Source organism: Jaculus jaculus, chromosome 11, assembly GCF_020740685.1.
Source record: "Jaculus jaculus isolate mJacJac1 chromosome 11, mJacJac1.mat.Y.cur, whole genome shotgun sequence".
In the NCBI taxonomy this organism is placed as follows: domain Eukaryota; kingdom Metazoa; phylum Chordata; class Mammalia; order Rodentia; family Dipodidae; genus Jaculus; species Jaculus jaculus.
In genome coordinates this window covers 3,809,052-3,823,283 of record NC_059112.1, presented here as the reverse complement: position 1 = coordinate 3,823,283, position 14,232 = coordinate 3,809,052, and the positions used below count along the sequence as shown (strand labels likewise).

Here is a 14,232-nt window from a genome sequence, read left to right as displayed (position 1 = left end):
GAATAAGGCAGACTTTAAAGAACAGGACTCCTTGAGCACTCAGGCCCCTTCAAAAGCGTCTACATTCTTCCTGTTGTCCCAGTGCAGGTCAGCTGGCCCAATCTCAAAGGTTGTAATCTCTCAAACAATTTTCAGGTGAACAGGCAGCAGTTTAGGACCAAAGATTTCATTTTTTCTCTGCCATATCCCTCAGCTCACATGAGTCCATTTCTATACAATGTAACCCTGCACAACTTCTCAGGACACAGGCATAATAGCAAGCTTCTCATGCAAACTGCCAGCCCAGTCCAGGCATAGCTCTTTCTCATCCTTATAAGCCAAACCTCACAGTCCATAGTTCTTAGTGCATTCAGGTCTTTCAACTCTGACCCGAATAGTTCCTCAAGCTCTACTTACAGCATTGCAAGGCATCTCTTAGGCCAAGGTCTCAAATCCTTCCACATTTCTCTAGAAAATCAGCTCCAAAAGGCCAAAGCCACACAGTCAGGTGTCTAGCAGCAACCCCACACCTGGTACCACTTTACTGTTGAAGTCAGGTCCATATTGCTGATAGAAATCACCCAACCAAGAGTAGCTTGTGGGAAAAAAGATGTTTGTTTTGGCTTATAGGCTCAACAGGGAAACTCCATGATGGTAGGGAAAATGATGTGCCAGAGGGTGGACATCAGCCCCTGGCCAACATCAGATAGACAACAGGAACAGGAGAGTGTGCCAAACACTAGCAAGGGGGAGCTGGCTATAACACCCATAAGCCCACCCAACAATACACTGCCTCCAGGGGGCGTTAATTCCCATGTCTTCATCATCTGGGAGCCAGGGGACACCTGAGTCAAACCACCGCACATATATACATGGTATCGCGAGAAGCAGGTGATCTTGGAAGTGCTATAGATCACTTCCCCTGGAACCGCACTTACAAGAGGCTGTGATGGTTCCAGCTTTGTGAATTGTGATGCCAGCATCAACAACTGCGTGCACTCCCTGTGTGTTCCCTGAGGTGGGCATACATATCTTCCCTAACAGGCAGGTCCGAGAAGACTCTGGTGCTCATAAAGTGGCATTCATAGATTTCTTGTGTAGATAAGTGGACATTTGTAGTTTCCCTGGGATTTCTGGGAGCAACTGAATAACTTTGCCAAGAGTCACTCTTACGTTCTTGTCAGAGCCACCCTCAGCATGTGACTGTTCCCTCTTCTAGAGGTTAGAGATGAAGGACTGGAGTGTCGGCTTTCTGAAGCTGAGAATAGTGCCTTGCTCTTCTCCTCAGCCAATCCCATCAACACAGTGTCGTGGTTTCTTTGCTTTCTAGCCAAGTAGAGAATGCTCAGGCCCGGTATTCAGAAATCACATGCCTTCCACAACTAAATGGTATCACACACATACCAGCTTATTAAATTGTATTTATTGGTTACCAAACAAGTATATGACTCTATTCATGTGGATACAGACTGAATTGTTAAATGTCAGTGTATAAATACATTACACCAGAACTCACTACAGCTATGGGTCTTTATTCAAAGAACATAGAGTTGAGCCTCCTGGCTCTTTCTTCCCCATGGCTGCATGAGAGGCTGAGGCAGGACAATTGCAAGTTCATTGCTAGCCTGGGCACCTTAACAAGACCGTGTCTCAAAATCAGAAGTTAAAGAAAAACCCACCACAGTGGGGAAGTAGCTGAGTGTTACAGCATCAGATCAACAACCACGGGGTCCAAGTTTCAACCTTAAGTACTGGGGAGAAGGTGAAGCACCCTTGCTGTCAAATGCAGTCAACCAATGTCTGTGGTTTACTTGGTTTGGGTGAGGTACTTATATCAGGATGAGTTTTTGATTCTTAGTGGCAAGTCATGTTGTCTTACAAAATGCTCTTCACTTTACAGGCTACAGAAGTGTTTTAATTTAAATCTTCATTTGATTTAAATGACTAAGCAGTCTAGAGTCTTGAGTGAATTCTTTTTTTCAATTCTTTTCCAGAGGTAAATATAATCCTATGTTCACAAACCTTTTAGCAAAAAGAATGCAATAAGATTTTTTAGAATTCTGTGAATTTTGTGGTATTTATGGAATGTAACAGAGCACATTTTAAGGGAACTTGTCTCATAATAAGGACCATTTATAGCTGGCATCTCCAAATTTGAGGCTTTATTTTAACATACTGCTGTGCTGAGAATTTTTGATCAGTGTGCTCAAGTTGGAAATGCATCATTTTTTTGTGCATAGAATATTGCCTAGTAAAATAGAAGCTGCTTTGCAGAGCCCATCATGTGCAGCTTATAGCCATGAGGTTGAAGTAAATTGATAGTTACTTGGTTGAGACCTTCACTATAATTCTATTTTGCTTGATCATTGTACTTTGCCATCAAAATGCATTTTTTGAAGTGGAAATTCAAAGTGACATGGCATATTAACCTGCACTAGCAACTTACCCTATTTTCAAAAATTAAAAAGGGGGCTGGGGAGATGGCTCAGTAGATCAGAATGCTTGCTGTGTGAGCATAAAGCCTGGTATGCTGAACCAGAGCCCATGTAAGGCTGAATGCAAGTAGATCATGTATTTATAATCCCAATCTGTCTAAGGCAATAGGAGGTAGAATTAGGAGAATCCCAAAGCTCAAGTGGCTCAGTTAGCTTGGCATTCACAGTGGCCGAAATGAGAGAGAGAGAGACCCTGCTTCAGACAAAGTGCCAGCTGATGACAAACACCCCAAGGCTTTCTTCCAACTTCCACATGCACATGGTGGGACCCACATGCCAACACACACACACACACACACACACACACACAGTAGGTGTAGGGTATTGGAATGATATAATTTGATTATTTAGATAGGTCAAAATAAGTAAGCCTGTTTCACAAGAAAGAAAGAAATCTGTATTGCTTAGCTGTGGTTCAGGGCTTTTGGCTCTTGCTTTTTCCAGGAAGGAGCCTTAACTTTAACTGCCCTTTCAGTGGGACCTCAGAGATATCTCCATTGGCATAGCGTGTTTGCCTCACATGCAGGAAGCTCTGGGTTGGACTCAGCACAGGGTGGTGTTGTCTATTATCCCCACACTCAGAGAGTGGAGAAAGGAACAGAAGTTCAAGGTCGTCCTCAGTTACATAGCAAGTTTAAGACCAGCATGGGGTCACAAACATTGTGAATGATAAGTTATGAGTTAAATTTGACTGATGAAAATTAAGTAAATTTTATTTATTTGGTTGATTTTTTTTTCATTTGAAAGACTTTTATCAACTCTTATTTTCTTGGTGAGTAGAAAATAATAGTCATTTGAATAGGTTTCTGGATGCCACATAAACTTTAATTCAAGTTGTGTTTGCCTTAGTTATATTGAAGCTAGCTTTTGTAGTATCACACTCTCGTCACACCTTTACATGTATATTACAAAATACGTACATACAGATGGGATTTTACCTAAGTGCAGTCGTGTATGCATGCTTCATGACGTTGATATTTTACAGACATTTTCTACTCTAATTTGGTCTTAGCATAATTTCCATGGCTATGTTTGTTCACATGACTAACATAATAAACTTCTTGTCTTTGGGCTTTTCAGTTTTTCCAGGTTTTTGTTTTAGACAGACATGTGGGAGCTGGGGAGACAGTTGAGTCAGTAAAGCATTTGCTTTCTAAGCATGAGGACCTGAGTTCAGGTCTGCTGCACCCGTGTGAAAGCTGGGCATGGTGGTGCTGCCTGTCACCACGGTAGCGCACAGGTGGACACGGGACGCCCCGGGCATGGCTGGTGTGGCTGAGAAAGGAAAACCTTGCTGTTGACCACTAGCCTCTGCATGTAATGCACAACCTGTGTGTATCTACATGCAATACGATCATGTGTACACACAGACACATGCAGGTGCAGAAAAGAATGCTGTGATCATTAATTGTAATTTTAGTCTTAGTAACTATGCCCTTAAGGTATACCAAAATGACTGTAGAATATGTTGATTATATTTTGGCTATTTATTTAAAATTGCCCTCCCAGAGATTTTGCTCATTTATACTTCTACCAGGCAGGAAAAGGAGGACTCACCTGCCTACATTGTTGTGTAAATATATATATTTTTCTCTCAAATCTTATTTTTGTCACTCTGTGGGTTGAAAAAGGATGGTTAATTCATACTTGGTTCATATTTCTTTGACTTTGATGAGAATGAGGCTCTTCCCACATTTCAGTGACCACTCAAACCTCTTTATTATTATTTTTATCCTTGTCCTTGGTGGAGTTTACTCTAGGGAAGATCTTGCCTTTTTTCTCATTAGCTCACAAATATGCCATATAATAAAGATATTTTCCTTTGTTTACTGAAAATAGTAACAAAATATATTTGTTTTAGTGCCTCCATGTCTCATAACCTTTGTGACTTCTGCAGTAGAAATGTTAATTTTGGTATAGTCAAAATCTTCAATATTTTTATCTCTTTCTTTCATAATATATTTAAAAGAACTTTCTCTACTCAAGCTTAGAATAATATCTACTCACATATTTTAGTTCTTTTATGTTTTCATGTAAAAGCCTCACCAATCTGAAATTGATTTTTGTGTAAGGTTATCCTGGCACTTGACATTTTCAGATATGTGTAAAAAAAAATCAGTATTGAGGGCTGGAGAGATGGTTTAGGAGTTATGGCATTTTCCTGCAAAGTCAAAGGACCCAGGTTTAATGCCCCAGGACCCACGTAAGCCAGATGCACAAGGGGGGGCACATGCATTGACAATGGCTGGAGGCCCTGGTGTGTCCATCCTCTCTCTGTCTCTCCCTACCCATTTTTCTCTCTCAAATAAATAAATAAAATAAAAATAAATCAGTATTGAAACCATCAAGCACCATTCCCAAACAATTCTCAGGTAATTAATCTACATTGATTTAAACATATGCATCATTTTTTGCTTACTTTTGATCACATGGCTTGGGTTATGCTGGGGACATTCAAATGGGAGCAGATCTTGGTGCTCAAGAGGCTGAGACAGAAGTGTAATGATTTTGAGCATTGTCTGGGCAACATAGTGTGGAGTTCAAAGTTACTCTGAACTACAAAGAAAGACCCTGTCTCAAAAAAATAAAAAGGAAAAAGAGAAAAGCAAAAGAAAATGCAGGCAAGAAACCCTCATGTAGGTAATTCAGATTTATCCACTTTCCCCCAAAGGCATTAAGCTAAGCGTCAGATTCAGACGTGAATCGTGTGGTGATACAGAAACCTCACAGTGAGGTTGGTGAATTCGCTATTATCTAATACCTCTGAAATGTTTTATTTTCCAATTCTCATTGGTAGCAAATCGTTTAATAAATTAAAAATCTTTTGTTTCCTGGAGCCTCTGCCACTTTTTTTCTTTTAGCCCTTATGTTTTCCCCCCATTCTATTTAAAAACATATTTTAGTGTTTTTTTTTTTGATGTAGGGGCTCATGGTAGTCCATGCTGACCTGTAACTTCCTCTTAGCACTGGGTGGCCGTGAACACACAGTGGTCCTACCTCAGCCTCCTGAGTTCTGGGACTAAAGGCGGGCACTGCCACACACAGCTTTTGTCACTTCTGTTGTTGCCCAGCCTTTCTAAACAGGGTCACAACTGCTAACCCAAACCTTCATAAAGATGATATAAAAACAAGTTGTTTTAGTGTTATATGAAAATAAATGACAATGAAGCTGACAGCACATTCTTAGTTTGTAATTTTTAAAAATTTTTATATTTTTTTTAAATTTATTTTTATTTATTTGAGAGCGACAGACAGAGAAAGAGGCAGATAGAAAGAGAAAATGGGCACGCCAGGGCCTCCAGTGACTGCAAATGAACTCCAGACGTGTGCGCCCCCTTGTGCATCTGGCTAACGTGGGTTCTGGGGAGCTGAGCCTCGAACTCGGGTCCTCAGGCTTCACAGGCCAGCGCTTAACCACTAAGCCATCTCTCCAGCCCAACATTCTTAGTTTTTAAAGTCATGTTTCTCAAATGGGCTTGCTTTATATCTTGCTGTGGGACCAAGTAGTGGCCCGAAGTGAGTAGCTCAAACACTAAAACGCTGGCACAACAGACCTGGCCGGAGCTAAGTGTACTTATAATCCTGCTCCTATGGTTTGATTTTCTTCATGTTTGATTTTACTATTTTGAGACATGTCCTAATTTCAATGGTTTTGAAACATGTTTGGTTAATTTTTTAACCCTATTCAAGTAGTAAAATGCTCACAAGTTGGTTTGGGTTTGGGCTTTGATTTCACTGATATAAGATGACATAAGCTCTTTGTTGGAAATCATCAGCGTTAATGGCAGAAGCTCTCAGGGAACACAGTGGGGCCTCCAAGGCTTGAGAATTGGTTGAGAATGTACTAGAAGGTAAAACAGACACCCTGCCCCTTTCCTCTGAGGTCTAACTTCATCTCTCCTTGCTACTCTTCTTGACTTTCTTTCCACCTCCTTCCTGTCTTGATGGAAAGAGCAACAAATAGGGTGTGGGTGGGGAGAAGGGAGCGTAGTTAACACCGCCCTTGCTTTGTGTCAGACGGCACTCTGAGCTCCGTGTAGATGAGCATTTCTTCTGCTCCACATGGTCGTTCTTCAAGTAGACGTCACTCGTCCAAGAGAGACTGGGTCTCCAGGGAAGACTCAGGTTGGGCTGAGATCGAAAGTCAGATGTTCATGACTTTAAGACCTGCTCATGGTGGCGGGTGGGAATGAGGAGATCTTGGAAGTGTCTGGTCCAAGCTGTTCATCTTATATCTAAATAATTATGTTGTGTATGTGATTGCTGGTATGCAAACCAGATACCCGCCAGCAGAGATTATGCCAAACGTTTTCCACACACTACCTGTGCTGGTGTGCACTTTACACTTACCAGGCCATAGAGAGATGATGTAATGGGACAGATGGCTCAGCAGCCTAATGCACTTCCCGTGAAAGCGTGAAGACGTGAGGGGCCTAAGCCAGCAGATTTGAATGTTCAGATCCCACGCGACAATTGGGTGTGGCCTCATGTGACTGTAACCCTAGTCTTGCAAAAGGGAGAAGCCCGGGAAGAGGGAGCTTCTGGGTCAGTAAGAGATTCCAGCTCAAATAAGAAGAGTGATGGAGCAGAACACCAGACACTGTGCTTTGGCCACTACAGACAGGCGCATGGGGTGCCACAATGTCACATGCGAATGCACACCACCACACACGCATACCTCCACACACACACACCACCACACACGCATACCTCCACACACACATACCTGCACACAAACACCACCACACATGCATACCTCCATACACACACACCACCACACACGCATACCTGCACACACACACACCACCACACACGCATACCTCCACACACACATACCTGCACACACGCATACCTCCACACACACATACCTGCACACAAACACCACCACACATGCATACCTCCATACACACACACCACCACACACGCATACCTGCACACACACACACCACCACACACACATACCTCCACACACACACACCACCACACACGCATACCTCCACACACACACACCACCACACACGCATACCTCCACACACACACCACCACACACGCATACCTCCACACACACATACCTGCACACAAACACCACCACACATGCATACCTCCATACACACACACCACCACACATGCATACCTGCACACAAACACCACCACACACACATACCTGCACACACACACAGCACCACACACACACCACCACACACACAGCACCACACACAGCACCACACACACAGCACCACACACACATACCTCCACACACACACCACCACACACAGCACCACACACACATACCTGCACACACACCACCACACACACACCACCACACACACATACCTGCACACACACCACCACACACACACCACCACACACACACCACCACACACACAGTACCACACACACATACCTGCACACACACACCACCACACACGCATACCTGCACACACACACCACCACACACGCATACCTGCACACACACATACCTCCACACACACACCACCACACATGCATACCTGCACACACACACCACCACACACGCATACCTGCACACACACACCACCACACACGCATACCTCCACACACACACCACCACACACACATACCTGCACACACACATACCTCCACACACACACCACCACACACGCATACCTGCACACACACACCACCACACATGCATACCTGCACACACACATACCTGCACACACACACCACCACACACGCATACCTGCACACACACACCACCACACACGCATACCTGCACACACACACCACCACACACACATACCTGCACACACACACCACCACACACACATACCTGCACACACACATACCTCCACACACACACCACCACACACGCATACCTGCACACACACAGCACCACACACACACCACCACACACGCCACCACACACGCATACCTCCACACACACATACCTGCACACACATGCATACCTCAATACACACACCACCACACACGCATACCTCCACACACACATACCTCCACTCACGCACACCACCACACACACCACCACACACACACCACCACCACGCATACTACCACACACACATACCTGCACACATGCACACCTCCACACGTGCCTACCATATACACACACATTCATACCATACATACCAAATAACATATACACATAGACAACAAATTTTTAAAAGATGCTGGCGAAAGATTACGCAGCAGATTTCAACTCATTGATGAGGGGAATTATGCAGTCTACATGAAAGCACAGGATTGCGTGACTCTAGAGTCCATTTCTCTACTACATAACCAGCTTTTTTGGTATTTTGTATGAAGCTAAAGTTGATAGGAAAATGGAATTTGTGACATCAGCTGCTTGCTGGAGGCAGAACAATCTAGATTTTGAATTTCCTAACTGCCAGTTGTTTGTGCTTTCAACTGTTGCATGATTAGCATCACCTGGTCAGAGGTAAAATAAGGTGAAAAGGGATGGGATACCTGATGACTTTGTCACACCTAGGGCTCACTATCTGCACCCTTAGGAATCGCTGAAGAGTTTGTTCCTGTGAGAAATAAGGTAGATAAGTGTCTTTAAGAATGATGGCTATTGACAACAGGTAATCCCACATATTGCATATATATGTATGTGTGTATGTATGTGTCTATATATATATAGACACATACATATATATATGTGTGTGTGTGTGTGTGTGTGTGTGTGTGTGTACACACACACACACACATACACACACATATTAGTGAGAATTGAATATGACAAATAAGGAAAGAGCTTTTCAGTATCTAGCTTTATAAGTTGCATCAAACTCCAGATACAGTGAAATTAAAGTTATTCGTTGCATCCATTGCATGAGATTATTATTTTTGTTTAATTTCTGTGTTGTGAAGAGGCACATATCACAATGTGGTGAAAATAGCGCTTTTCTAAGAAATGCTGGAAACATCCCTAAGCCAGTTTCCAGGGCAATGTGTGTGATAAATCACCTGTGTCTGTTTCACAATTGTCAGCCACAGAGTGGAAACCATGGTGCTTAGCAAAGGTTCAGGTGCAGAAATAAAAAGAATCTGCCTCAAGTCACCACATGGCTTCCAGACATCACAGCCATTTTCTGGAAGAAATTGGTCGCTATCTTTACTGAATGAGCAACAGGGCTCTTGACCTTTGATAGGTGGACCCAGGTGTCATTTGGGCATGTCTTTTGTTCCTCTAGCATTTACCGAGAGCCTGCAGAGCGTGTGGAAAGGTGGTGGGAGGGAGGACAAGAGGACACTGGAAGACTTGTTCCTGCCCTCATGGAGATTAATAGCTATGCCAAGTCAAGTCGAGCATCCTAAATTTCATCTTCCTGCTTTCCTGTTCTTATCCTCTGCCATTCTACCTAGTCAGAGTTGTGGTTTTATTTAATTTAATTTATTTATTTGCAAGCAGAGAGAATGAGAGAGAGAGAGAGAGTGGGAGTGGGCACACCCAGACCTCTAGCCACTGCAAATGACCTCTAGATGCATGTACCCCTTGTGCATCTGGCTTATGTGGGTCCTGGGGAATCGAACCTGGGTCCTTTGACTTTGCAGACAAATGCCTTAGCCATTAAGCCATTTTTCTAGCCCTGGAATAGTGTTTTGATCCTATAATTATGACGAGGAACAGACATTCCTCCACACTCAACAGAGGGTGAGGCAGCACCCCTGTACCTAGCACAAGCTCCTCGACTGTGGCTAGTCATAACACACAGACCATTCCAGTCTTTAGCTGTTATATAAACTGTAAAAAAAGGACATGTAATTATGAAAGTATGCCATTTATGCATAGGAGGTGAGAAATTCCATGTTTTAATCCTCACCAACAGTTAGGTGTATGGGGTTGAGCGGGTGCATTGTGCATACATTCTCATTTAACCCTCTGAATCTACGCGTCACCATTTAGACATCAGGACAAAGCTGTCTGGGGAGCAGAGGAATCCCATAGTATCTTCTCTGTATAAGTTCATCTTGGTTCTGCTGCATGACTTGCCATTTGGATTTCATCTCTTGAGGAAGAATGAGACGGAATGGTTATACACGGTGGGATAACAACTTCCAGCCTGGGGTCAGAGCTCACATCCATATAAGTGGGGTCTACTATAATCCCCTCTTCCGACCTAGACTTCTCTGCGGTGTGGTGCCGGGTGTACCATGGAGAGTTTGCTTGCTGTGAGAAGGCAATCTTTATTAGTTGCCAAATTTGCCCCCCACCCACCAGAGCACCATCATTATTTAGGACAACACTCAAAGGTTGCCATCTGTCTTCTGATTCAGTTTCTATCCCTGAAAGAACAGGTATTTGGTATTGCTAACATAATTCCAAGGAAAATGTTGCTGACTCTGAAGAAATATAAAAACATTAAATAATTAAGGGTTCTGAGGCTTCTTTTGGATAGAACTTAATCTGATTAAGTTCTGTTTCCATACACACACACACACACACACACACACATATATAAACATTTTCTACAGCTAGGTGTAGTGGCTCACAGCTTAATCCTAGCATTTGGGAGGCTGAAGTTCAAAGCCAGGTTAGGTGACAGAGTGAGTTCCATACTAGAATGATACCCTGCTTAAATAAATAAATAATAAACCACTTTCTCTAGTTTTCATAATTATTTCCTGTAGAATTTATTTTCTCTAAAAATAATAAGTGAAGGGAAATTTGGAGCAGTGGGAAGAGGTTGCTTACTGAGGCAGATGGGTAGCCTACCTAGAGAAGACAATGTCAGATGGCACCTCAGATGTCCCAGAACCCTACACCCCACTCAGAGGGAGGCTGGGGTTAATATTCATGTTTTTTTTCCCTCTGTGTATATGTGTATGTATGCATGCATGTTTTGTGTGGGGTGTGTGTGCATGTACATATATGTGTATTATGTGTGGGTGTGCATATGTGTATATGCATGTGAGATGTCTGTTTTATATTAACATGAATAACTCTAAGAATAGGTAATTTGCTGTTTAATGAATGAGGTAGCTCTTTATTTTTGTTTTGGTATACACGTGAAATTAGAGAGATCACACAGCCTTACTCCACTGTGGAAATTACCACTTGTCTATTGCTGTACATTTTGAAATTGCAGAATTTTATCCATTCATTTGAAAATAAGTGCAACCAAAATTGTACCTCTCAACCCCAAGTGCAACCAGTTTTATAAATTTGAATGTTCAGATTTATGGTTTTATGTATGAATAAAAGGTTTCAGTCATTTTTTTTACATTTAAAGTTATCCCTTAATAAATGTTGCTTTAAGTTTACTACAAAACATTCCTACAAATACACATATGCAATTCTGACATCTGAAGCAATGACAGCCAGGGTCCTTTATCATTATGGAAACCCTTCTAATGAAGTCATTGGCAGGCAGGGTCATCTGGTAAGTCAAGCTATGATTAATTGCATGTGTTTCTTCTTATTATGCTAAATGGATAATATAGATTTCTATAGATGTAAGTGCAAGGAAATGTACCCGTGATTGTTTAGCTATTCATGTCTCTGCACATGAATTATCTCTGGAGATAAAGTTCACTAAGGCTTTGCATCAGTTTGCATTGGAAAATAAGAATGAAAAATATTTGTACTTAAAAATGCCTATTATATGCAAGTTGCAATCAAGGTAAACCAAATACTGAAGGCAACCACAGAAATAAAATCATACTCAAAGTGCTAAGTCAATTCTACCATTTGGTAGGGGTATAAAATGTGATTTTATTGGTAGAGACAGCAAGACATCTTTCCCACCATTTGTCTTCTGTGCATCAGTATTCTTTTTTTTTTTTTAAAAAAAATTCCTTATTTATTTATTTGAGAAAGAAAGAGGGAGGGGGACAGAGAATGAGCACGTTTCCAGGGACATTCACTCCCTTGTGCATCTGGGTTACATGGGTCCTGGAGAATTGAACCAGGATCCTTTGGCTTTGCCACCTCTCCAGCCCAGTATTCTTTTGTAGGCTGACTACTGGTACATTAGGTGACATGGATAGTGCAGGATTCATATTGCTAAGTTCACAAGGGAGCTCATTATAACATCATAGCTTTGTTTTTCTGTTGAATCACAACTGAGGAAAAAAGATGTGTGCTATTTACCACCTGCATTTTCTACCTTTCAGGGCGTTCTGGAGAGTTTCCTGGGCACTGCTATCTCCGGAGCCATCTTCTGCCTCTTTGCTGGTCAGCCACTCACTATTTTGAGCAGCACGGGCCCCGTCCTAGTCTTTGAGAGGCTTCTGTTTAACTTCAGCAAGTACGTATGTGCCTATCTGATTATGAAGTAGAATTGTTTGTATGACATTTGGTCCAGATAAAGCACAGGATATCAGTATGGCTCAGAATCCTGGCATGTTGAATGTGCCTTAGTAATTGTGGAGCCCAACAGCACTTCGCTCACACTGGATTCAAAGCCCGTGTTTTGTGTTTTCTGCTGGCTTCTTCACCAGTTACACATGCTCTGCTCTGGGCCCCTTGGGGCTGACTCCTAAGGACTACAACTCCCAGGTTCCTTTGCAATCTGGCTTCCTGCTGTTTGAGCCAAAAGAGAGCACCATCAAAGGGGAAAAGAGAAAGAGAGAGAGAGAGAGAGAGAGAGAGAGAGAGAGAGAGAGAGAGACAGAAAGAGAGAGGAGAGAGAGAAAAGAGTAAAGACAGAAAAGGCCAGTCCAAGTATGTATGTCTCTCTGTCCCCTCTCTGCTTTGGCATAGCAGTCTGGTCTATCTCCTGAGAGCACCCCAGTTCAGGTGGTCATGTACCCTGGCTCTTGTAACCCCATTCCTTGCCTGACCTTTCTAGGCTTGGAGCTAGTCATGGTTGCTTACTGTTGCTAATTTTGAGTACCTTACCTTTGCCTTGTGGTTTTCTTTCTCTCCTTTTGGTTGCACTTCTGTAAATAGACTATTTTATTCTCTCTGGATCCCTTTGAGAAGGCTACTTCCTGTCATGATCCTGATACAAAGATGAAATTAAATGACCGATGTAAGGTCCCATGATTCAATTTATGAAATGTTCGTGGCTGCTAACCCAGTCCCCACATTCTTTACTGAGTTTGGCATTCAAAAGTCAGCGGAACACTGAATGACACTGACCAAGGCTGATCATGTGCGAGTCTTGTCTTGAGCACTTCACATGTGTTAACTCATTGAATTCTTACAGCAATCCTTGAGGCAGAGGCTGTAATCTGTTTTATAGATGAGGAAGCAGGCTTGGAGAAAGTAAACTACCAAATGTTGCATCAGCAGTCAATGGCCGGGCTGGGCTCAACTTCCTGCTTTTGGACTCCAGAGCTCACGCCTCTTAAAGAATCCCTGGACATTGCTGGAAGGCACGATAATAATGACACTGCTCTTTTATTTTAGAAATTGATGGAGCATTCTACGTGGGGGGGTATATTGGGTAGTGAACTATACAAGTGTTCATTTTAGCTCACACAGATTCAAAGTTTAACCAGGTACTCTAGTCTTCCTCTAATGTATCTGGTATAGTTCTAAGAGAGGATTGCTTCTGCTGGTTGATTTCAGTCTTGAGATTAGAGTTTGTCAGGGCTTGCTAACCTTCTGTGTTAGAATGTCCATATTTGGAATTGTGATCTATTTTGGATTTTACTTTTAGACTAGTCAGTGTCTATATAGTACCTAATGAGCCTAAGGACTCAGTTAAAAAGTGTTCCTGGTGTGTGTAATCAACATGGTCACACATTAAGGGAGATGAAGAGGGTTTGGATTTATTTATTTATTTATTTGAAACCAGCTATG

At 42.5% G+C, this 14,232-nt stretch overlaps 1 protein-coding gene across 1 annotated transcript in view; it reads left to right on the top strand.

Annotated features, from left to right (window-relative positions):
• The window catches only part of Slc4a4 (solute carrier family 4 member 4), a 352,960-nt gene that overhangs the window by 257,060 nt on the left and 81,668 nt on the right, over window positions 1-14,232 (top strand). The window contains exon 13 of the mRNA XM_045161217.1: window positions 12,597-12,730. Within this exon, the coding sequence (XP_045017152.1) occupies window positions 12,597-12,730 (134 nt within the window). The remainder of the gene's footprint in view (window positions 1-12,596; window positions 12,731-14,232) is intronic.